The 23,644-nt window shown below is 38.5% G+C and overlaps 1 protein-coding gene across 1 annotated transcript in view; it reads left to right on the top strand.

Annotated features, from left to right (window-relative positions):
* Positions 1–785: 785 nt before the first annotated feature.
* Positions 786–23,644, top strand: part of LOC137631719 (flagellar attachment zone protein 1-like) — a 116,465-nt gene continuing 93,606 nt past the window's right edge. The window contains exon 1 of the mRNA XM_068363606.1: positions 786–2,103. Coding sequence (XP_068219707.1) covers positions 786–2,103 — 1,318 coding nt within the window. The remainder of the gene's footprint in view (positions 2,104–23,644) is intronic.

Raw genomic sequence — 23,644 nt, 5'->3', positions numbered from 1 at the left:
TTTCTCGTCTTCACTGAATCTTTGAGTCGGTTTTCTGAGAGAGAGAGAGAGAGAGAGAGAGAGAGAGAGAGAGAGAGAGAAGACCATTTCAGAATCGTCGTTGTAAACATCTTCGATTGAGCTCCCAAAGTCTGCAGGATTTTCTCGTCTTCACTGAATCTTTGAGTCGGTTTTCTGCCAGGTCTTGTTCCGTTTCTCAAGGGCTTCAGAATTATTTCGTCTCTAATTGATCCCCCAAAGGCGGAGAGAGAGAGAGAGAGAGAGAGAGAGAGAGAGAGAGAGAGGACCAATTCAGAATCGTCGTTGTGGACATCTTCGATTGAGCTCCCAAAGTCTGCAGGATTTTCTCGTGTTCACTGAATCTTTGAGTCGGTTTTCTGAGAGAGAGAGAGAGAGAGAGAGAGAGAGAGAGAGGAGAGAGAGAGAGAGAGAAGACCATTTCAGAATCGTCGTTTAAACATCTTTGATTGAGCTCCCCAAAGTCTGCAGGATTTTCTCGTCTTCACTGGATCTTTGAGTCGGTTTTCTGCCAGGTCTTCAGTATTATTTCGTCTCTATTGTTTTTTTGCCAGGCCTTGAACTGTTTCTCAATGGCTGCTACAGGATTATTTTGTCTCCAGTGATGACTCTGAAAATCTTCATCTCCTTGGCTCCTAGTAATTCTTTGTCTTCAGAGAAATGTGTCAATATTTTTTTTTTTCTAATTTTGATGCTATATTCGTTAGCCATGGAAGGCATTGAGTAAATCTGTACTATTCAAAATGGTTAGATTTATGACTGACAAAATGATTTTAATGGGATCTTTGACAGCTTTTGGCGTCATGGCATGGTGCTGGGGAGGCGAGGATTCACATAGAGAAGCAGAAAAACTCTTAGGTTCGATGGATCGGGAAGAAATGGAGAGACTGCAATCAGCAGTCTACGATGGGGCAAATTATGTTGCCGAAGAAACTAATGAACACGCACAATTGGAGGAAGCATCACAAAAGGATCTTAGTGAGGAGTTGGACGGAGCAGAAGAGGGAATTCAGTTATTTGACGATTTCATCGCTAGAAAACACCAAGAGACGGAAACGACCAATGACTTACAACGCATCTGTGAAGAGGTGCATGGAGCAGAGGCAGAAGAAAATGCAGAATTAGAGAGAGCTGATAAGAAAATTAAGGATCTTATGGCAAGGCTAGAGATAGCTGAAAGTCAAAACGATGAACTTCGAGAGGAGCTTTCGTCCAAGACATTTGTTCAGGTAAGAGAAATTGATGTATGTAATAACATCGGTAACTTAGCTTTAATGGATGATTTACAAAGAGCAAATAACAATATAGAGTCACTTTTTGCAAGTTTAGAAAAAGCTGAAGCTCGAAACGATCAAATTCGGGATGAGCTTTTCGCCAAAGCATACGTAGAAATGGAATTAGAAAATGCCCGTGAGGAAATTCGGATACTCGAGAAGAAGCTGGAGAGAGTAACAGAAGATCTCAAGATAGCTAACGAGAGACTTCTGGAGAAGAGTGACTTGGAGGAATACGTCGAAAGTGCTGATAAGGAGATCCGAACACTCTGGGCTGAATTGGACAATGTTAAGGCTGAAAACAAGAGACTGAAGACCGAAAACGTTGGTCAAAAGGCAGCTTTAGAAAGTGAACTTAACGCTGCAATCGAGGAGGTCTATAGAATAGGAACTAAATTGGATACACTCCTGGATGAGAACACCAAATTGAAGACTGAACTATTAAATAAGAAAGACGTGGTGTGCGATCTGGAGATGGCTGAGGAGGAACTGGAAAAACTCTGGAGAGAATTTGCTGGTGTTAAAGCAGAGAATAGACGACTGAAGAGAGACCTCTCAGAGGAGAGAGCCACAAGAAATGCGTTGATGAAAGCCGACGAGAAGAATAAAATTCTGGAAGAAGAAATTAGGAATCTAACTTTAGTGGCAGACGAATTTGCAATTTATAAGGAAAAGTATCAAGATATGATGGAAAGAAACACGAAGCTGGAGATGGAATTAAACCATAAGAATTACGCTATTAGCCAACTTGTAGACGGTCTCTCTCAAACACACCCCGAGTTGAAGGAATTATATCACATGGACATTTCTGGTGAGCAGACTGGGGATGTAATATGGGATAGCCAGTTGAATAGATTCGCCCTTCAAGAGACGAGAAGGCAGGGCTGGAAAAAAAACTAAAGAGGAATTATATCCCAACGCAAAATATGAAAAAAACTGGGGATTATAATATCGCCACCAAAAAAAAAAAAACCAAAAGAAAATGGTGATTATAATATCGCCACCAAACAAAACAAAAAACGAAAAAATGGTGATTATAATATCGCCACCAAAAAAAAAAACAAAAGAAAATGGTGATTATAATATCGCCACCAAACAAAACAAAAAACGAAAAAATGGTGATTATAATATCGCCACCAAAAAAACAAAACAAAAGAAAATGGTGATTATAATATCGCCACCAAAAAAAAACAAAAAACAAAAAAATGGTGATTATAATATCGCCACCAAAAAAAAAATGATTATAATATCGTCACCAAAAAAATAAAATAAAAAATATACAAAATGGTGATAATAATATCGCCACAAAAAAGTAAAATAAAATGAAAAATATAAAAAAAGTGATTATAATATCGCCACAAAAAAGAAAAAAAATATAAAAAATGGTGATTATAATATCGCCACAAAAAAAAAATAAAATAAAAAATATAAAAAATGGTGATTATAATATCGCCACAAAAAAAAAATATATAAAAAATGGTGATTATAATATCGCCCAAAAAAAAATGAAAAATATAAAAAATGGTGATTATAATATCGCCACAAAAAAAAAAAATATAAAAAATGGTGATTATGATATCGCAACAAAAAAAAAAAATAGATAAAAAATAAAAAAAATGGTGATTATAATATCGCCACCAAAAAACGAATAAAAAAGTATAAAAAATGGTGATTATATTATCGCCACAAAAAAAAAATTAAAAAAATGGTGATTATAATATCACCAAAAAAAAAAAATATAAAATATAAAAAATGGTCATTATAATATCACCACCAAAAAAAAAATAAAAAAAAACATTAGAAATGGTGATTATAATATCACCACCAAAAAAAAAAAAATAAAAATTATAAAAAATGGTGATCATAATTTTGTCACCAAAAGAAAATAAAAAAAAATATAAAAAATGGTGATTATAATATCGCCTCCAAAAAAATCAAGTACTTGGACTCTGGATGATGGAGAGAAAAGGAACTTTGTTTTGAGGACGAAATATCCTTTGATGTAGAGGTACAAGGCTACATTATAGGATAAAGTACTGGCTCAGTTGCAAGGATCAAATAGTTGGACTCTGGAAGATGGACAGAAAAAGGAACTTTGTTTTGAGACGGAAATATTCTTTGATGTAGAGGTACAAGGCTACATTATAGGATAAGGTACTGGCTCAGTTGCAAGGATCAAGTAGTTGGACTCTGGAAGATGGAAAGAAAAAGGAACTTTGTTTTGAGGAGGAAATATCCTTTGATGTAGAGGTACAAGGCTACATTATAGGATAAAGTACTGGCTCAGTTGCAAGGATCAAGTAGTTGAACTATGTAAGAGGGAGAGAAAAAGAAACTTTGTTTTGAGGAGGAAATATTCTTTGATGTAAAGGTACAAGGCTACATTATAGGATAAGGTACTGGCTCAGTTGCAAAGATCAAGTAGTTGGACTCTGGAAGATGGGCAGAAAAAAATAACTTTTCTTTGAGGAGGAAATATCCTTTGATAGAGAGGTACAAGGCTACATTATGGGATAAAGTACTGGCTCAGTTGCAAGAATAAACTAGTTGGACACTGGAAGATGGAGAAAAAAGGGAACATTGTTTTGAGGAGGAAATATTCTTTGATGTAGAGGTACAAGGCTACATTATAGGATAAGGTACTGGCTCAGTTGCAAGGATCAAGTAGTTGGACTCTGGAAGATGGAGAGAAAAGGGAACTTTGTTTTGAGGAGGAAATATCCTTTGATGTAGAGGTACAAGGCTACATTATAGGATAAGGTACTGGCTCAGTTGCAAGGATCAAGTAGTTGGACTCTGGAAGATGGAGAGAAAAAGGAACTTTGTTTTGAGGAAGAAATATCCTTTGATGTATAGGTACAATGCTACATTATAGGATAAAGTACTGGCTCAGTTGCGAGGATCAAGTAGTTGGACTCTGGAAGATGGAGAGAAAAAGGAACTTTGTTTTGAGGAGAAAATATCCTTTGATGTAGAGGGACAAGACTACATTATAGGATAAAGTACTGGCTCAGTTGCAAGAATAAACTAGTTGGACTCTGGAAGATGGAGAGAAAAGGGAACATTGTTTTGAGGAGGAAATATTCTTTGATGTAGAGGTACAAGGCTACATTATAGGATAAGGTACTGGCTCAGTTGCAAGGATCAAGTAGTTGGACTCTGGAAGATGGAGAGAAAAGGGAACTTTGTTTTGAGGAGGAAATATCCTTTGATGTAGAGGTACAAGGCTACATTATAGGATAAGGTACTGGCTCAGTTGCAAGGATCAAGTAGTTGGACTCTGGAAGATGGAGAGAAAAGGGAACTTTGTTTTGAGGAGGAAATATCCTTTGATATAGAGGTACAAGGCTACATTATAGGATAAGGTACTGGCTCAGTTGCAAGGATCAAGTAGTTGGACTCTGGAAGATGGACAGAAAAAGGAACTTTGTTTTGAGGAGGAAATATCCTTTGATGTAGAGGTACAAGGCTACATTATAGGATAAAGTACTGGCTCAGTTGCAAGGATCAAATAGTTGGACTCTGGAAGATGGACAGAAAAAGGAACTTTTTTTTGAGGAGGAAATATCCTTTGATGTAGAGGTACAAGGCTACATTATAGGATAAAGTACTGGCTCAGTTGCAAGGATCAAGTAGTTGAACTATGTAAGAGGGAGAGAAAAAGAAACTTTGTTTTGAGGAGGAAATATTCTTTGATGTAGAGGTACAAGGCTACATTAGAGGATAAGGTACTGGCTCAGTTGCAAGGATCAAGTAGTTGGACTCTGGAAGATGGGCAAAAAAAAGAAGAACTTTTCTTTGAGGAGGAAATATCCTTTGATAGAGAGGTACAAGGCTACATTATAGGATAAAGTACTGGCTCAGTTGCAAGAATAAACTAGTTGGACTCTGGAAGATGGAGAGAAAAGGGAACATTGTTTTGAGGAGGAAATATTCTTTGATGTAGAGGTACAAGGCTACATTATAGGATAAGGTACTGGCTCAATTGCAAGGATCAAGTAGTTGGACTCTGGAAGATGGAGAGAAAAGGGAACTTTGTTTTGAGGAGGAAATATCCTTTGATGTAGAGGTACAAGGCTACATTATAGGATAAGGTACTGGCTCAGTTGCAAGGATCAAGTAGTTGGACTCTGGAAGATGGAGAGAAAAGGGAACTTTGTTTTGAGGAGGAAATATCCTTTGATGTATAGGTACAATGCTACATTGTAGGATAAAGTACTGGCTCAGTTGCGAGGATCAAGTAGTTGGACTCTGGAAGATGGAGAGAAAAAGGAACTTTGTTTTGAGGAAAAAATATCCTTTGATGTAGAGGGACAAGGCTACATTATATGATAAAGTACTGGCTCAGTTGCAAGAATCAAGTAGTTGGACTCTGGAAGATGGAGAGAAAAAGGAACTTTGTTTTGAGGAGGAAATATCCTTTGATGTAGAGGTACAAGGCTACGTTATAGGATAAGGTACTGGCTCAGTTGCAAGGATCAAGTAGTTGGACTCTGGAAGATGGACAGAAAAAGGAACTTTGTTTTGAGGAGGAAATATCCTTTGATGTAGAGGTACAAGGCTACATTATAAGATACAGTACTGGCTCAGTTGCAAGGATCAAGTAGTTGGACTCTGGAAGATGGGCAGAAAAAGGAATTTTGTTTTGGGGAGGAAATATCCTTTGATGTAGAGGAACAAGGCTATATTATAAGATACAGTACTGGCTCAGTTGCAAGGATCAAGTAGTTGGACTCTGGAAGATGGACAGAAAAAGGAACTTTGTTTTGAGGAGGAAATATCCTTTGATGTAGAGTTACATGGCTACATTATAAGATAAAGTACTGGCTCAGTTGCAAGGATCAAGTAGTTGGACTCTGGAAGATGGAGAGAAAAAGGAACTTTGTTTTGAGGAGGAAATATCCTTTGATGTAGAGGTACAAGGCTACATTATAGGATAAAGTACTGGCTCAGTTGCAAAGATCAAGTAGTTGGACTCTGGAAGATGGAGTGAAAAAGGAACTTTGATTTGAGGAGGAAATATCCTTTGATGTAGAGGTACAAGGTTACATTATAGGATAAGGTACTGGCTCAGTTGGAAGAATCAAGTAGTTGGACTATGGAAGGGGGAGAGAAAAAGGAACTTTGTTTTGAGGAGGAAATATTCTTTGATGTAGAGGTACAAGGCTACATTATAGGATAAAGTACTATCTCAGTTGGAAGAATCAAGTAGTTGGACTATGGAAGAGGGAGAGAAAAAAGGAACTTTGTTTTGAGCAGGAAATATCCTTTAATGTAGAGGTACAGGGGTACATTATAGGATAAAGTACTGTCTCAGTTGGAAGGATCAAGTAGTTGGACTCTGGAAGATGGAGAGAAAAAGGAACTTTGTTTTGAGGAGGAAATATCTTTTGAAGTAGAGGTACAAGGCTATATTATAGGATAAAGTACTGGCTCAGTTGCAAGGATCAAGTAGTTGGACTATGGAAGATGGAGAGAAAAAGGAACTTTGCTTTGAGGAGGAAATATCCTCTGATGTAGAGGTACAAGGCTACATTATAGGATAAGGTACTGGCTCAGTTGGAAGAATCAAGTAGTTGGACTATGGAAGGGGGAGAGAAAAAGGAACTTTGTTTTGATGAGGAAATATACTTTGATGAAGAGTTACAAGTCTACATTATAGGATAAAGTACTGGCTCAGTTGCAAGGATCAAGTAATTTGACTCTGGAAGATTGACAGAAAAAGGAACTTTGTTTTCAGGAGGAAATATCCTTTGATGTAGAGATAGAAGGCTAAATTATAGGATAAGGTACTGGCTCAGTTGCAAGGATCAAGTAGTTGGACTCTGGAAGATGGACAGAAAAGGGAACTTTGTTTTGAGGAGGAAATATCCTTTGATGAAGAGTTACAAGGCTACAATATAGGATAAGGTACTGGCTCAGTTGCAAGGATCAAGTAGTTGGACTCTGGAAGATGGACAGAAAAAGGAACTTTGTTTTGAGGAGGAAATATCCTTTGATGTAGAGGTACAAGGCTACATTATAGGATAAGGTACTGGCTCACTTGCAAGGATCAAGTAGTTGGACTCTGGAAGATGGAGAGAAAAAAAGGAACTTTTTTTTAAGGAGGATATATCCTTTAATATAGAGGTAGAAGGCTACGTTATAAGATAAAGTACTGGCTCAGTTGCAAGGATCAAGTAGTTGGACTCTGGAAGATGGACAGAAAAAGGAACTTTGCTTTGAGGAGGAAATATCTTTTGATGTAGAGGTACAAGGCTACATAATAGGATAAGGTACTGGCTCAATTGCAAGGATAAAGTAGTTGGACTCTGGAAGATGGACAGAAAAGGGAACTTTGTTTTGAGGAGGAAATATCTTTTATGTAGAGGTACAAGGCTATATTATAAGATAAGGTACTGGCTCAATTGCAAGGATCAAGTAGTTGGACTCTGGAAGATGGACAGAAAAAGGAACTTTGTTTTGAGGAGGAAATATCCTTTGATGTAGAGATACGAGTCTACATTATAGGATAAAGTACTGGCTCAATTGCAAGGATCAAGTAGTTGGACTCTGAAAGATGGACAGAAAAAGGAACTTTGTTTTGAGGAGGAAATATCCTTTGATGTAGAGGTACAAGGCTAAATTATAAGATAAAGTACTGGCTCAGTTGCAAGGATCAAGTAGTTGGACTCTGGAAGATGGAGAGAAAAGGGAACTTTGCTTTGAGGAAGAAATATCCTTTGATGTAGAGGTAGAAGGCTATATTATAGGATAAAGTACTGGCTCAGTTGCAGGGATCAAGTAGTTGGACTATGGAAGATGGAGAAAAAAGGAACTTTGCTTTGAGGAGGAAATATCCTTTGATGTAAATGTACGAGGCTACATTATAGGATAATGTACTGGCTCAGTTGCAAGGATCAAGTAATTTGACTCTGGAAGATGGACAGAAAAAGGAACTTTGCTTTGAGGAGGAAATATCCTTTGATGTAGAGGTACAAGGCTACATTATAGGTTAAAGTACTGGCTCAGTTGCAAGGATCAAGTAGTTGAACTCTGGAAGATGGAGAGAAAAAGGAACTTTGTTTTGAGGAGGAAATATCATTTGATGTAGAGGTACAAAGCTACATTATGGGATAAGATACTGGCTCAGTTGCAAGGATCAAGTAGTTGGACTCTGGAAGATGGACAGAAAAAGGAACTTTGCTTTGAGGAGGAAATATCCTTTGATGTAGAGGTACAAGGCTACATTATAGGTTAAAGTACTGGCTCAGTTGCAAGGATCAAGTAGTTGGACTCTGGAAGATGGAGAGAAAAAGGAACTTTGTTTTGAGGAAGAAATATCCTTTGATGTAAAGGTACGAGGCTACATTATAGGATAATGTACTGGCTCAGTTGCAAGGATCAAGTAATTTGACTCTGGAAGATGGACAGAAAAAGGAACTTTGCTTTGAGGAGGAAATATCCTTTGATGTAGAGGTACAAGGCTACATTATAGGTTAAAGTACTGGCTCAGTTGCAAGGATCAAGTAGTTGGACTCTGGAAGATGGAGAGAAAAAGGAACTTTGTTTTGAGGAGGAAATATCCTTTGATGTAGAGGTACAAAGCTACATTATAGGATACGGTACTGGCTCAGTTGCAAGGATCAAGTAATTTGACTCTGGAAGATGGACAGAAAAAGGAACTTTGCTTTGAGGAGGAAATATCCTTTGATGTAGAGGTACAAGGCTAAATTATAGGATAAAGTTCTGGCACAGTTGCAAGGATCAAGTAGTTGAACTCTGGAAGATGGAGATAAAAGAAAACTTTGTTTTGAGGAGGAAATATCCTTTGATGTTGAGGTACAAGGCTACATTGTAGTATAAGGTACTGGCTCAATTGCAAGGATAAAGTAGTTGAACTCTGGAAGATGGACAGAAAAAGGAACTTTGTTTTGAGGAGGAAATATCCTTTGATGTAGAGGTACAAGGCTACATTATAGGATAAGGTACTGGCTCAATTGCAAGGATCAATAGTTGGACTCTGGAAGATGGACAGAAAAAGGAACTTTGCTTTGAGGAGGAAATATCCTTTGATGTAGAGGTACAAGGCTACATTATAGGAAAAAGTACTGGCACAGTTGCAGGGATCAAGTAGTCTGACTATGGAAGATGGAGAGAAAAAGGAACTTTGTTTTGAGGAGGAAATATCCTTTGATATAGAGGTACAAGGCTACATTATAGTATAAGGTACTGGCTCAATTACAAGGATAAAGTAGTTGAACTCTGGAAGATGGACAGAAAAAGGAACTTTGTTTTGAGGAGGAAATATTCTTTGATGTAGAGGTACAAGGCTACATTATAGGATAAAGTACTATCTCAGTTGGAAGAATCAAGTAGTTGGACTATGGAAGAGGGAGAGAAAAAAGGAACTTTGTTTTGAGCAGGAAATATCCTTTAATGTAGAGGTACAGGGGTACATTATAAGATAAAGTACTGGCTCAATTGCAAGGATCAAGTAGTTGGACTCTGGAAGAGGGACAGAAAAAGGAACTTTGTTTTGAGGAGGATATATCCTTTGATGTAGAGGTACAAGGCTATATTATAGGATAAAGTACTGGCTCAGTTGCAAGGATCAAGTAGTTGGACTATGGAAGATGGAGAGAAAAAGGAACTTTGCTTTGAGGAGGAAATATCCTCTGATGTAGAGGTACAAGGCTACATTATAGGATAAGGTACTGGCTCAGTTGGAAGAATCAAGTAGTTGGACTATGGAAGGGGGAGAGAAAAAGGAACTTTGTTTTGATGAGGAAATATACTTTGATGAAGAGTTACAAGGCTACATTATAGGATAAAGTACTGGCTCAGTTGCAAGGATCAAGTAATTTGACTCTGGAAGATTGACAGAAAAAGGAACTTTGTTTTCAGGAGGAAATATCCTTTGATGTAGAGATAGAAGGCTAAATTATAGGATAAGGTACTGGCTCAGTTGCAAGGATCAAGTAGTTGGACTCTGGAAGATGGACAGAAAAGGGAACTTTGTTTTGAGGAGGAAATATCCTTTGATGAAGAGTTACAAGGCTACAATATAGGATAAGGTACTGGCTCAGTTGCAAGGATCAAGTAGTTGGACTCTGGAAGTGGACAGAAAAAGGAACTTTGTTTTGAGGAGGAAATATCCTTTGATGTAGAGGTACAAGGCTACATTATAGGATAAGGTACTGGCTCACTTGCAAGGATCAAGTAGTTGGACTCTGGAAGATGGAGAGAAAAAAAGGAACTTTTTTTTAAGGAGGATATATCCTTTAATATAGAGGTAGAAGGCTACGTTATAAGATAAAGTACTGGCTCAGTTGCAAGGATCAAGTAGTTGGACTCTGGAAGATGGACAGAAAAAGGAACTTTGCTTTGAGGAGGAAATATCTTTTGATGTAGAGGTACAAGGCTACATAATAGGATAAGGTACTGCCTCAATTGCAAGGATAAAGTAGTTGGACTCTGGAAGATGGACAGAAAAGGGAACTTTGTTTTGAGGAGGAAATATCTTTTATGTAGAGGTACAAGGCTATATTATAAGATAAGGTACTGGCTCAATTGCAAGGATCAAGTAGTTGGACTCTGGAAGATGGACAGAAAAAGGAACTTTGTTTTGAGGAGGAAATATCCTTTGATGTAGAGATACGAGTCTACATTATAGGATAAAGTACTGGCTCAATTGCAAGGATCAAGTAGTTGGACTCTGAAAGATGGACAGAAAAAGGAACTTTGTTTTGAGGAGGAAATATCCTTTGATGTAGAGGTACAAGGCTAAATTATAAGATAAAGTACTGGCTCAGTTGCAAGGATCAAGTAGTTGGACTCTGGAAGATGGAGAGAAAAGGGAACTTTGCTTTGAGGAAGAAATATCCTTTGATGTAGAGGTAGAAGGCTATATTATAGGATAAAGTACTGGCTCAGTTGCAGGGATCAAGTAGTTGGACTATGGAAGATGGAGAAAAAAGGAACTTTGCTTTGAGGAGGAAATATCCTTAGATGTAAATGTACGAGGCTACATTATAGGATAATGTACTGGCTCAGTTGCAAGGATCAAGTAATTTGACTCTGGAAGATGGACAGAAAAAGGAACTTTGCTTTGAGGAGGAAATATCCTTTGATGTAGAGGTACAAGGCTACATTATAGGTTAAAGTACTGGCTCAGTTGCAAGGATCAAGTAGTTGAACTCTGGAAGATGGAGAGAAAAAGGAACTTTGTTTTGAGGAGGAAATATCATTTGATGTAGAGGTACAAAGCTACATTATGGGATAAGATACTGGCTCAGTTGCAAGGATCAAGTAGTTGGACTCTGGAAGATGGACAGAAAAAGGAACTTTGCTTTGAGGAGGAAATATCCTTTGATGTAGAGGTACAAGGCTACATTATAGGTTAAAGTACTGGCTCAGTTGCAAGGATCAAGTAGTTGGACTCTGGAAGATGGAGAGAAAAAGGAACTTTGTTTTGAGGAAGAAATATCCTTTGATGTAAAGGTACGAGGCTACATTATAGGATAATGTACTGGCTCAGTTGCAAGGATCAAGTAATTTGACTCTGGAAGATGGACAGAAAAAGGAACTTTGCTTTGAGGAGGAAATATCCTTTGATGTAGAGGTACAAGGCTACATTATAGGTTAAAGTACTGGCTCAGTTGCAAGGATCAAGTAGTTGGACTCTGGAAGATGGAGAGAAAAAGGAACTTTGTTTTGAGGAGGAAATATCCTTTGATGTAGAGGTACAAAGCTACATTATAGGATACGGTACTGGCTCAGTTGCAAGGATCAAGTAATTTGACTCTGGAAGATGGACAGAAAAAGGAACTTTGCTTTGAGGAGGAAATATCCTTTGATGTAGAGGTACAAGGCTAAATTATAGGATAAAGTTCTGGCACAGTTGCAAGGATCAAGTAGTTGAACTCTGGAAGATGGAGATAAAAGAAAACTTTGTTTTGAGGAGGAAATATCCTTTGATGTTGAGGTACAAGGCTACATTGTAGTATAAGGTACTGGCTCAATTGCAAGGATAAAGTAGTTGAACTCTGGAAGATGGACAGAAAAAGGAACTTTGTTTTGAGGAGGAAATATCCTTTGATGTAGAGGTACAAGGCTACATTATAGGATAAGGTACTGGCTCAATTGCAAGGATCAATAGTTGGACTCTGGAAGATGGACAGAAAAAGGAACTTTGCTTTGAGGAGGAAATATCCTTTGATGTAGAGGTACAAGGCTACATTATAGGAAAAAGTACTGGCACAGTTGCAGGGATCAAGTAGTCTGACTATGGAAGATGGAGAGAAAAAGGAACTTTGTTTTGAGGAGGAAATATCCTTTGATATAGAGGTACAAGGCTACATTATAGTATAAGGTACTGGCTCAATTACAAGGATAAAGTAGTTGAACTCTGGAAGATGGACAGAAAAAGGAACTTTGTTTTGAGGAGGAAATATTCTTTGATGTAGAGGTACAAGGCTACATTATAGGATAAAGTACTATCTCAGTTGGAAGAATCAAGTAGTTGGACTATGGAAGAGGGAGAGAAAAAAGGAACTTTGTTTTGAGCAGGAAATATCCTTTAATGTAGAGGTACAGGGGTACATTATAAGATAAAGTACTGGCTCAATTGCAAGGATCAAGTAGTTGGACTCTGGAAGAGGGACAGAAAAAGGAACTTTGTTTTGAGGAGGATATATCCTTTGATGTAGAGGTACAAGGCTACATTATAGATAAGAGTACTGGCTCAGTTGCAAGGATCAAGTAGTTGGACTCTGGAAGATGGACAGAAAAAGGAACTTTGTTTTGAGGAGGAAATATCCTTTGATGTAGAGGTACGAGGTCTACATTATAGGATAAAGTACTGGCTCAATTGCAAGGATCAAGTAGTTGGACTCTGGAAAGATGGACAGAAAAAGGAACTTTGTTTTGAGGAGGAAATATCCTTTGATGTAGAGGTACAAGGCTACATTATAAGATAAAGTACTGGCTCAGTTGCAAGGATCAAGTAGTTGGACTCTGGAAGATGGAGAGAAAAGGGAACTTTGCTTTGAGGAGAAATATCCTTTGATGTAGAGGTAGAAGGCTATATTATAGGATAAAGTACTGGCTCAGTTGCAGGGATCAAGTAGTTGGACTCTGGAAGATGGAGAAAAAAGGAACTTTGCTTTGAGGAGGAAATATCCTTTGATGTAGATGTACGAGGCTACATTATAGGATAATGTACTGGCTCAGTTGCAAGGATCAAGTAGTTGGACTCTGGAAGATGGACAGAAAAAGGAACTTTGCTTTGAGGAGGAAATATCCTTTGATGTAGAGGTACAAGGCTACATTATAGGTTAAAGTACTGGCTCAGTTGCAAGGATCAAGTAGTTGGACTCTGGAAGATGGAGAGAAAAAGGAACTTTGTTTTGAGGAGGAAATATCCTTTGATGTAGAGGTACAAGGCTACATTATAGGTTAAAGTACTGGCTCAGTTGCAAGGATCAAGTAGTTGGACTCTGGAAGATGGAGAGAAAAAGGAACTTTGTTTTGAGGAGGAAATATCATTTGATGTAGAGGTACAAGGCTACATTATGGGATAAGTACTGGCTCAGTTGCAAGGATCAAGTAGTTGGACTCTGGAAGATGGACAGAAAAAGGAACTTTGTTTTGAGGAGGAAATATCCTTTGATGTAGAGGTACAAGGCTACATTATAGGTTAAAGTACTGGCTCAGTTGCAAGGATCAAGTAGTTGGACTCTGGAAGATGGAGAGAAAAAGGAACTTTGTTTTGAGGAGGAAATATCCTTTGATGTAGAGGTACAAAGCTACATTATAGGATAAGATACTGGCTCAGTTGCAAGGATCAAGTAGTTGGACTCTGGAAGATGGACAGAAAAAGGAACTTTGTTTTGAGGAGGAAATATACTTTGATGTAGAGGTACAAGGCTACATTATAGGTTAAAGTACTGGCTCAGTTGCAAGGATCAAGTAGTTGGACTCTGGAAGATGGAGAGAAAAAGGAACTTTGTTTTGAGGAGGAAATATCCTTTGATGTAGAGGTACGAGGCTACATTATAGGATAATGTACTGGCTCAGTTGCAAGGATCAAGTAGTTGGACTCTGGAAGATGGACAGAAAAAGGAACTTTGCTTTGAGGAGGAAATATCCTTTGATGTAGAGGTACAAGGCTACATTATAGGTTAAAGTACTGGCTCAGTTGCAAGGATCAAGTAGTTGGACTCTGGAAGATGGACAGAAAAAGGAACTTTGTTTTGAGGAGGAAATATCCTTTGATGTAGAGGTACGAGGCTACATTATAGGATAAAGTACTGGCTCAGTTGCAAGGATCAAGTAGTTGACTCTGGAAGATGGACAGAAAAAGGAACTTTGTTTTGAGGAGGAAATATCCTTTGATGTAGAGGTACAAGGCTACATTATAGGATAAGTACTGGCTCAATTGCAAGGATCAAGTAGTTGGACTCTGGAAGATGGACAGAAAAAGGAACTTTGCTTTGAGGAGGAAATATCCTTTGAAGTAGAGGTACAAGGCTACATTATAGGAAAAAGTACTGGCACAGTTGCAGGGATCAAGTAGTTGGACTCTGGAAGATGGAAGAAAAAGGAACTTTGCTTTGAGGAGGAAATATCCTTTGATGAAGAGTACAAGGCTACATTATAGGATAAGGTACTGGCTCAGTTGCAAGGATCAAGTAGTTGGACTCTGGAAGATGGACAGAAAAAGGAACTTTGTTTTGAGGAGGAAATATCCTTTGATGTAGAGGTACAAGGCTACATTATAAGATAAAGTACTGGCTAAATTGCAAGGATCAAGTAGTTGGACTCTGGAAGATGGACAGAAAAAGGAACTTTGTTTTGAGGAGGAAATATCCTTTGATGTAGAGGTACAAGGCTACATTATAGGATAGAGTACTGGCTCAATTGCAAGGATCAAGTAGTTGGACTCTGGAAGATGGACAGAAAAAGGAACTTTGTTTTGAGGAGGAAATATCCTTTGATGTAGAGGTACAAGGCTACATTATAGGATAAGGTACTGGCTCAGTTGCAAGGATCAAGTAGTTGGACTCTGGAAGATGGACAGAAAAAGGAACTTTGTTTTGAGGAGGAAATATCCTTTGATGTAGAGGTACAAGGCTACATTATAGATAAGGTACTGGCTAAATTGCAAGGATCAAGTAGTTGGACTCTGGAAGATGGACAGAAAAAGGAACTTTGTTTTGAGGAGGAAATATCCTTTGATGTAGAGATACAAGGCTACATTATAGGAAAAAGTACTGGCTCAATTGCAAGGATCAAGTAGTTGGACTCTGGAAGATGGACAGAAAAAGGAACTTTGTTTTGAGGAGGAAATATCCTTTGATGTAGAGGTACAAGGCTACATTATAGGATAAAGTACTGGCTCAATTGCAAGGATCAAGTAGTTGACTCTGGAAGATGGACAGAAAAAGGAACTTTGTTTTGAGGAGGAAATATCCTTTGATGTAGAGGTACAAGGCTACATTATAAGATAAAGTACTGGCTCAATTGCAAGGATCAAGTAGTTGGACTCTGGAAGATGGACAGAAAAAGGAACTTTGTTTTGAGGAGGAAATATCCTTTGATGTAGAGGTACAAGGCTACATTATAAGATAAAGTAATGGCTCAATTGCAAGGATCAAGTAGTTGGACTCTGGAAGATGGACAGAAAAAGGAACTTTGTTTTGAGGAGGAAATATCCTTTGATGTAGAGGTACAAGGCTACATTATAAGATAAAGTACTGGCTCAATTGCAAGGATCAAGTAGTTGGACTCTGGAAGATGGACAGAAAAAGGAACTTTGTTTTGAGGAGGAAATATCCTTTGATGTAGAGGTACAAGGCTACATTATAAGATAAAGTACTGGCTCAATTGCAAGGATCAAGTAGTTGGACTCTGGAAGATGGACAGAAAAAGGAACTTTGTTTTGAGGAGGAAATATCCTTTGATGTAGAGGTACAAGGTTACATTATAGGATAAGGTACTGGCTCAATTGCAAGGATCAAGTAGTTGGACTCTGGAAGATGGACAGAAAAAGGAACTTTGTTTTGAGGGAGGAAATATCCTTTGATGTAGAGGTACAAGGCTACATTATAAGATAAGGTACTGGCTCAGTTGCATGGATCAAGTAGTTGGACTCTGGAAGATGGACAGAAAAAGGAACTTTGTTTTGAGGAGGAAATATCCTTTGATGTAGAGATACGAGGCTACATTATAGGATAAAGTACTGGCTCAATTGCAAGGATCAAGTAGTTGGACTCTGGAAGATGGACAGAAAAAGGAACTTTGTTTTGAGGAGGAAATATCCTTTGATGTAGAGGTACAAGGCTACATTATAGGATAAAGTACTGGCTAATTGCAAGGATCAAGTAGTTGGACTCTGGAAGATGGACAGAAAAAGGAACTTTGTTTTGAGGAGGAAATATCCTTTGATGTAGAGGTACAAGGCTACATTATAGGATAAAGTACTGGCTCAGTTGCAAGGATCAAGTAGTTGGACTCTGGAAGATGGACAGAAAAAGGAACTTTGTTTTGAGGAGGAAATATCCTTTGATGTAGAGGTACAAGGCTACATTATAGGATAAAGTACTGGCTCAATTGCAAGGATCAAGTAGTTGGACTCTGGAAGATGGACAGAAAAAGGAACTTTGATTTGAGGAGGAAATATCCTTTGATGTAGAGGTACAAGGCTACATTATAAGATAAAGTACTGGCTCATTGCAAGGATCAAGTAGTTGGACTCTGGAAGATGGACAGAAAAAGGAACTTTGTTTTGAGGAGGAAATATCCTTTGATGTAGAGGTACAAGGCTACATTATAAGATAAAGTACTGGCTCAATTGCAAGGATCAAGTAGTTGGACTCTGGAAGATGGAGAGAAAAAGGAACTTTGTTTTGAGGAGGAAATATCCTTTGATGTAGAGGTACAAGGCTACATTATAGGATAAGGTACTGGCTCAGTTGCAAGGATCAAGTAGTTGGACTCTGGAAGATGGACAGAAAAAGGAACTTTGTTTTGAGGGGAAATATCCTTTGATGTAGAGGTACAAGGCTACATTATAGGATAAGGTACTGGCTCAGTTGCAAGGATCAAGTAGTTGGACTCTGGAAGATGGAGAGAAAAAGGAACTTTGTTTTGAGGAGGAAATATCCTTTGATGTAGAGGTACGAGGCTACATTATAGGATAAAGTACTGGCTCAGTTGCAAGGATCAAGTAGTTGGACTCTGAAAGATGGACAGAAAAAGGAACTTTGTTTGAGGAGGAAATATCCTTTGATGTAGAGGTACAAGGCTACATTATAGGATAAAGTACTGGCTAAGTTGCAAGGATCAAGTAGTTGGACTCTGGAAGATGGACAGAAAAAGGAACTTTGTTTTGAGGAGGAAATATCCTTTGATGTAGAGGTACAAGGCTACATTATAGGATAAAGTACTGGCTCAGTTGCAAGGATCAAGTAGTTGGACTCTGGAAGATGGACAGAAAAAGGAACTTTGTTTTGAGGAGGAAATATCCTTTGATGTAGAGGTACAAGGCTACATTATAGGATAAGGTACTGGCTCAATTGCAAGGATCAAGTAGTTGGACTCTGGAAGATGGACAGAAAAAGGAACTTTGTTTTGAGGAGGAAATATCCTTTGATATAGAGGTACAAGGCTACATTATAGGATAAAGTACTGGCTCAATTGCAAGGATCAAGTAGTTGGACTCTGGAAGATGGACAGAAAAAGGAACTTTGTTTTGAGGAGGAAATATCCTTTGATGAGAGGTACAAGGCTACATTATAGGATAAAGTACTGGCTCAGTTGCAAGGATCAAGTAGTTGGACTCTGGAAGATGGACAGAAAAAGGAACTTTGTTTTGAGGAGGAAATATCCTTTGATGTAGAGGTACAAGGCTACATTATAGGATAAAGTACTGGCTCAATTGCAAGGATCAAGTAGTTGGACTCTGGAAGATGGACAGAAAAAGGAACTTTGTTTTGAGGAGGAAATATCCTTTGATGTAGAGGTACAAGGCTACATTATAGGATAAGGTACTGGCTCAATTGCAAGGATCAAGTAGTTGGACTCTGGAAGATGGACAGAAAAAGGAACTTTGTTTTGAGGAGGAAATATCCTTTGATGTAGAGGTACAAGGCTACATTATAGGAGAAGGTACTGGCTCAATTGCAAGGATCAAGTAGTTGGACTCTGGAAGATGGACAGAAAAAGGAACTTTGTTTTGAGGAGGAAATATCCTTTGATGTAGAGGTACAAGGCTACATTATAGGATAAAGTACTGGCTCAGATGCAAGGATCAAGTAGTTGGACTCTGGAAGATGGACAGAAAAAGGAACTTTGTTTTGAGGAGGAAATATCCTTTGATGTAGAGGTACAAGGCTACATTATAGGATAAAGTACTGGCTCAGTTGCAAGGATCAAGTAGTTGGACTCTGGAAGATGGACAGAAAAAGGAACTTTGTTTTGAGGAGGTAATATCCTTTGATGTAGAGGTACAAGGCTACATTATAGGATAAGGTACTGGCTCAATTGCAAGGATCAAGTAGTTGGACTCTGGAAGATGGACAGAAAAAGGAACTTTGTTTTGAGGAGGAAATATCCTTTGATGTAGAGGTACAAGGCTACATTATAGGATAAGGTACTGGCTCAATTGCAAGGATCAAGTAGTTGGACTCTGGAAGATGGACAGAAAAAGGAACTTTGTTTTGAGGAGGAAATATCCTTTGATGTAGAGGTACAAGGCTACATTATAGGATAAAGTACTGGCTCAGTTGCAAGGATCAAGTAGTTGGACTCTGGAAGATGGACAGAAAAAGGAACTTTGTTTTGAGGAGGAAATATCCTTTGATGTAGAGGTACAAGGCTACATTATGATAAGGTACTGGCTCAATTGCAAGGATCAAGTAGTTGGACTCTGGAAGATGGACAGAAAAAGGAACTTTGTTTTGAGGAGGAAATATCCTTTGATGTAGAGGTACGAGGCTACATTATAGGATAAAGTACTGGCTCAGATGCAAGGATCAAGTAGTTGGACTCTGGAAGATGGACAGAAAAAGGAACTTTGTTTTGAGGAGGAAATATCCTTTGATGTAGAGGTACAAGGCTTACATTATAGGATGAGGTACTGGCTCAATTGCAAGGATCAAGTAGTTGGACTCTGGAAGATGGACAAAAAAGGAACTTTGTTTTGAGAGGAAATATCCTTTGATGTAGAGGTACAAGGCTACATTATAGGATAAAGTACTGGCTCAGTTGCAAAGATCAAGTAGTTGGACTCTGGAAGATGGACAGAAAAAGGAACTTTGTTTTGAGGAGGAAATATCCTTTGATAGAGAGGTACAAGGCTACATTATAGGATAAGTACTGGCTCAATTGCAAGGATCAAGTAGTTGGACTCTGGAAGATGGACAGAAAAAGGAACTTTGTTTTCAGAGGAGGAAATATCCTTTGATGTAGAGGTAGAAGGCTACATTATAGGATAAAGTACTGGCTCAGTTGCAAGGATCAAGTAGTTGGACTCTGGAAGATGGACAGAAAAAGGAACTTTGTTTTGAGGAGGAAATATCCTTTGATGTAGAGGTACAAGGCTACATTATAGGATAAAGTACTGGCTCAGTTGCAAGGATCAAGTAGTTGGACTCTGGAAGATGGACAGAAAAAGGAACTTTGTTTTGAGGAGGAATATCCTTTGATGTAGAGGTACAAGGCTACATTATAGGATAAGGTACTGGCTCACTTGCAAGGATCAAGTAGTTGGACTCTGGAAGATGGACAGAAAAAGGAACTTTTTTTGAGGAGGAAATATCCTTTGATGTAGAGGTACAAGGCTACATTATAAGATAAAGTACTGGCTCAGTTGCAAGGATCAAGTAGTTGGACTCTGGAAGATGGACAGAAAAAGGAACTTTGTTTTGAGGAGGAAATATCCTTTGATGTAGAGGTACAAGGCTACATTATAGGATAAGGTACTGGCTCAATTGCAAGGATCAAGTAGTTGGACTCTGGAAGATGGACAGAAAAAGGAACTTTGTTTTGAGGAGGAAATATCCTTTGATGTAGAGGTACAAGGCTACATTATAAGATAAGGTACTGGCTCAATTGCAAGGATCAAGTAGTTGGACTCTGGAAGATGGACAGAAAAAGGAACTTTGTTTTGAGGAGGAAATATCCTTTGATGTAGAGGTACAAGGCTACATTATAGGATAAGGTACTGGCTCAGTTGCAAGGATCAAGTAGTTGGACTCTGGAAGATGGAGAGAAAAAGGAACTTTGTTTTGAGGAGGAAATATCCTTTGATGTAGAGGTACAAGGCTACATTATAGGTTAAAGTACTGGCTCAGTTGCAAGGATCAAGTAGTTGGACTCTGGAAGATGGAGAGAAAAAGGAACTTTGTTTTGAGGAGGAAATATCCTTTGATGTAGAGGTACAAAGGCTACATTATAGGATGAGGTACTGGCTCAGTTGAAGATCAAGTAGTTGGACTATGGAAGGGAGAGAAAAAGGAACTTTGTATTTTGAGGAGGAAATATCCTTTGATGTAGAGTTACAAGGCTACATTATAGGATAAAGTACTGGCTCAGTTGCAAGGATCAAGTAGTTGGAATCTGGAAGATGGAAAGAAAAAGGAACTTTGCTTTGAGGAGGAAATATCCTTTGATGTAGAGGTACAAAGCTACATTATAGGATAAGGTACTGGCTCAGATGCAAGGAACAATTAGTTGGACTCTGGAAGATGGAGAGAAAAAGGTTCTTTGTTTTGAGGACGAAATGTCCTTTGATGTAGAGGTACAAGGCTACATTATAGGATAGAGTACTGGCTCAGTTGAAAGGATCAAGTAGTTGGACTCTGGAAGATGGATAGAAAAGGGAACTTTGTTTTGTGGAGGAAATATCCTTTGATGTCGAGGTACAAGGCTACATTATAGGATAAAGTACTGGCTCAGTTGCAAGGATCAAGTAGTTGGACTCTGGAAGATGGAGAAAAAGGAACTTTGTTTTGAGGAGGAAATATCCTTTGATGTAGAGGTACAAGGCTATATTATAGGATAAAGTACTGGCTCTGTTGCAAGGATCAAGTAGTTGGACTCTGGAAGATGGAGAGAAAAAGGAACTTTGCTTTGAGGAGGAAATATCCTTTGATGTAGAGGTACAAGGCTACATTATAGGATAAAGTACTGGCTCAGTTGCAAGGATCAAGTAGTTGGACTCTGGAAGATGGACAGAAAAAGGAACTTTGTTTTGAGGAGGAAATATCCTTTGATGTAGAGGTACAAGGCTACATTATAGGATAGGTACTGGCACAGTTGCAAGGATCAAGTAGTTGGACTCTGGAAGATGGACAGAAAAAGGGAACTTTGTTTTCAGGAGGAAATATCCTTTGATGTAGAGGTACAAGGCTACATTATAGGTTAAAGTACTGGCTCAGTTGCAAGGATCAAGTAGTTGGACTCTGGAAGATGGAGAGAAAAAGGAACTTTGTTTTGAGGAGGAAATATCCTTTGATGTAGAGGTACAAAGGCTACATTATAGGATAAGGTACTGGCTTCAGTTGCAAGGATCAAGTAGTTGGACTCTGGAAGATGGACAGAAAAAGGAACTTTGCTTTGAGGAGGAAATATCCTTTGATGTAGAGGTACAAGGCTACATTATAGGATAAGGTACTGGCTCATTGCAAGGATCAAGTAGTTGGACTCTGGAAGATGGATAGAAAAAGGAACTTTGTTTTAAGGAGGAAATATCCTTTGATGTAGAGGTACAAGGCTACATTATAGGATAAGGTACTGGCTCAGTTGCAAGGATCAAGTAGTTGGACTCTGGAAGATGGACAGAAAAAGGAACTTTGTTTTGAGGAGGAAATATCCTTTGATGTAGAGGTACAAGGCTACATTATAGGATAAGAGTACTGGCTCAGTTGCAAATCAAGTAATTTGGACTCTGGAAGATGGACAGAAAAAGGAACTTTGTTTTGAGGAGGAAATATCCTTTGATGTAGAGGTACAAGGCTACATTATAGGATAAGGTACTGGCACAGTTGCAAGGATCAAGTAGTTGGACTCTGGAAGATGGAGATAAAAGGGAATTTTGTTTTTTGTGGAGGAAATATCCTTTGATGTAGAGGTACAAGGCTACATTATAGAATAACGTACTGGCTCAATTGCGAGGATCAAGTAGTTGGACTCTGGAAGATGGACAGAAAAAGGAACTTTGTTTTGAGGAGGAAATATCCTTTGATGTAGAGGTACAAGGCTACATTATAGGATAAGGTACTGGCTCAATTGCAAGGATCAAGTAGTTGGACTCTGGAAGATGGACAGAAAAAGGAACTTTGCTTTGAGGAGGAAATATCCTTTGATGTAGAGGTACAAGGCTACATTTTAGGAAAAAGTACTGGCAGAGTTGCAGGGATCAAGTAGTTGGACTATGGAAGATGGAGAGAAAAAGGAACTTTGTTTTGAGGAGGAAATATCCTTTGATATAGAGGTACGAGGCTACATTATAGGAAAAAGTACTGGCACAGTTGCAGGGATCAAGTAGTTGGACTATGGAAGATGGACAGAAAAAGGAACTTTGTTTTGAGGAGGAAATATCCTTTGATGTAGAGGTACAAGGTTACATTATAAGATAAAGTACTGGCTCTATTGCAAGGATCAAGTAGTTGGACTCTGGAAGATGGACAGAAAAAGGAACTTTGTTTTGAGGAGGAAATATCCTTTGATGTAGAGGTACAAGGCTACATTATAAGATAAAGTACTGGCTCAATTGCAAAAATCAAGTAGTTGGACTCTGGAAGATAGACAGAAAAAGGAACTTTGTTTTGAGGAGGATATATCCTTTGATGTAGAGGTACAAGGCTACATTATAGGATAGAGTACTGGCTCAATTGCAAGGATTAAGTAGTTGGACTCTGGAAGATGGACAGAAAAAGGAACTTTGTTTTGAGGAGGAAATATCCTTTGATGTAGAGGTACAAGGCTACATTATAGGATAAGGTACTGGCTCAGTTGCAAGGATCAAGTAGTTGGACTCTGGAAGATGGACAGAAAAACGAACTTTGTTTTGAGGGGGAAATATCCTTTGATGTAGAGGTACAAGGCTACATTATAAGATAAGGTACTGGCTCAATTGCAAGGATCAAGTAGTTGGACTCTGGAAGATGGACAGAAAAGGGAACTTTTTTTTGAGGAGGAAATATCCTTTGATGTAGAGGTACAAGGCTACATTATAGGAGAAGGTACTGGCTCAATTGCAAGGATCAAGTAGTTGGACTCTGAAAGATGGACAGAAAAAGGAACTTTGTTTTGAGGAGGAAATATCCTTTGATGTAGAGGTACGAGGCTACATTATAGGATAAAGT

Source organism: Palaemon carinicauda, chromosome 3, assembly GCF_036898095.1.
Source record: "Palaemon carinicauda isolate YSFRI2023 chromosome 3, ASM3689809v2, whole genome shotgun sequence".
Classification (NCBI taxonomy): Eukaryota; Metazoa; Arthropoda; class Malacostraca; order Decapoda; family Palaemonidae; genus Palaemon; species Palaemon carinicauda.
Note: the sequence above shows the minus strand (reverse complement) of the source record. Positions and strands in the feature narration are given on the sequence as shown.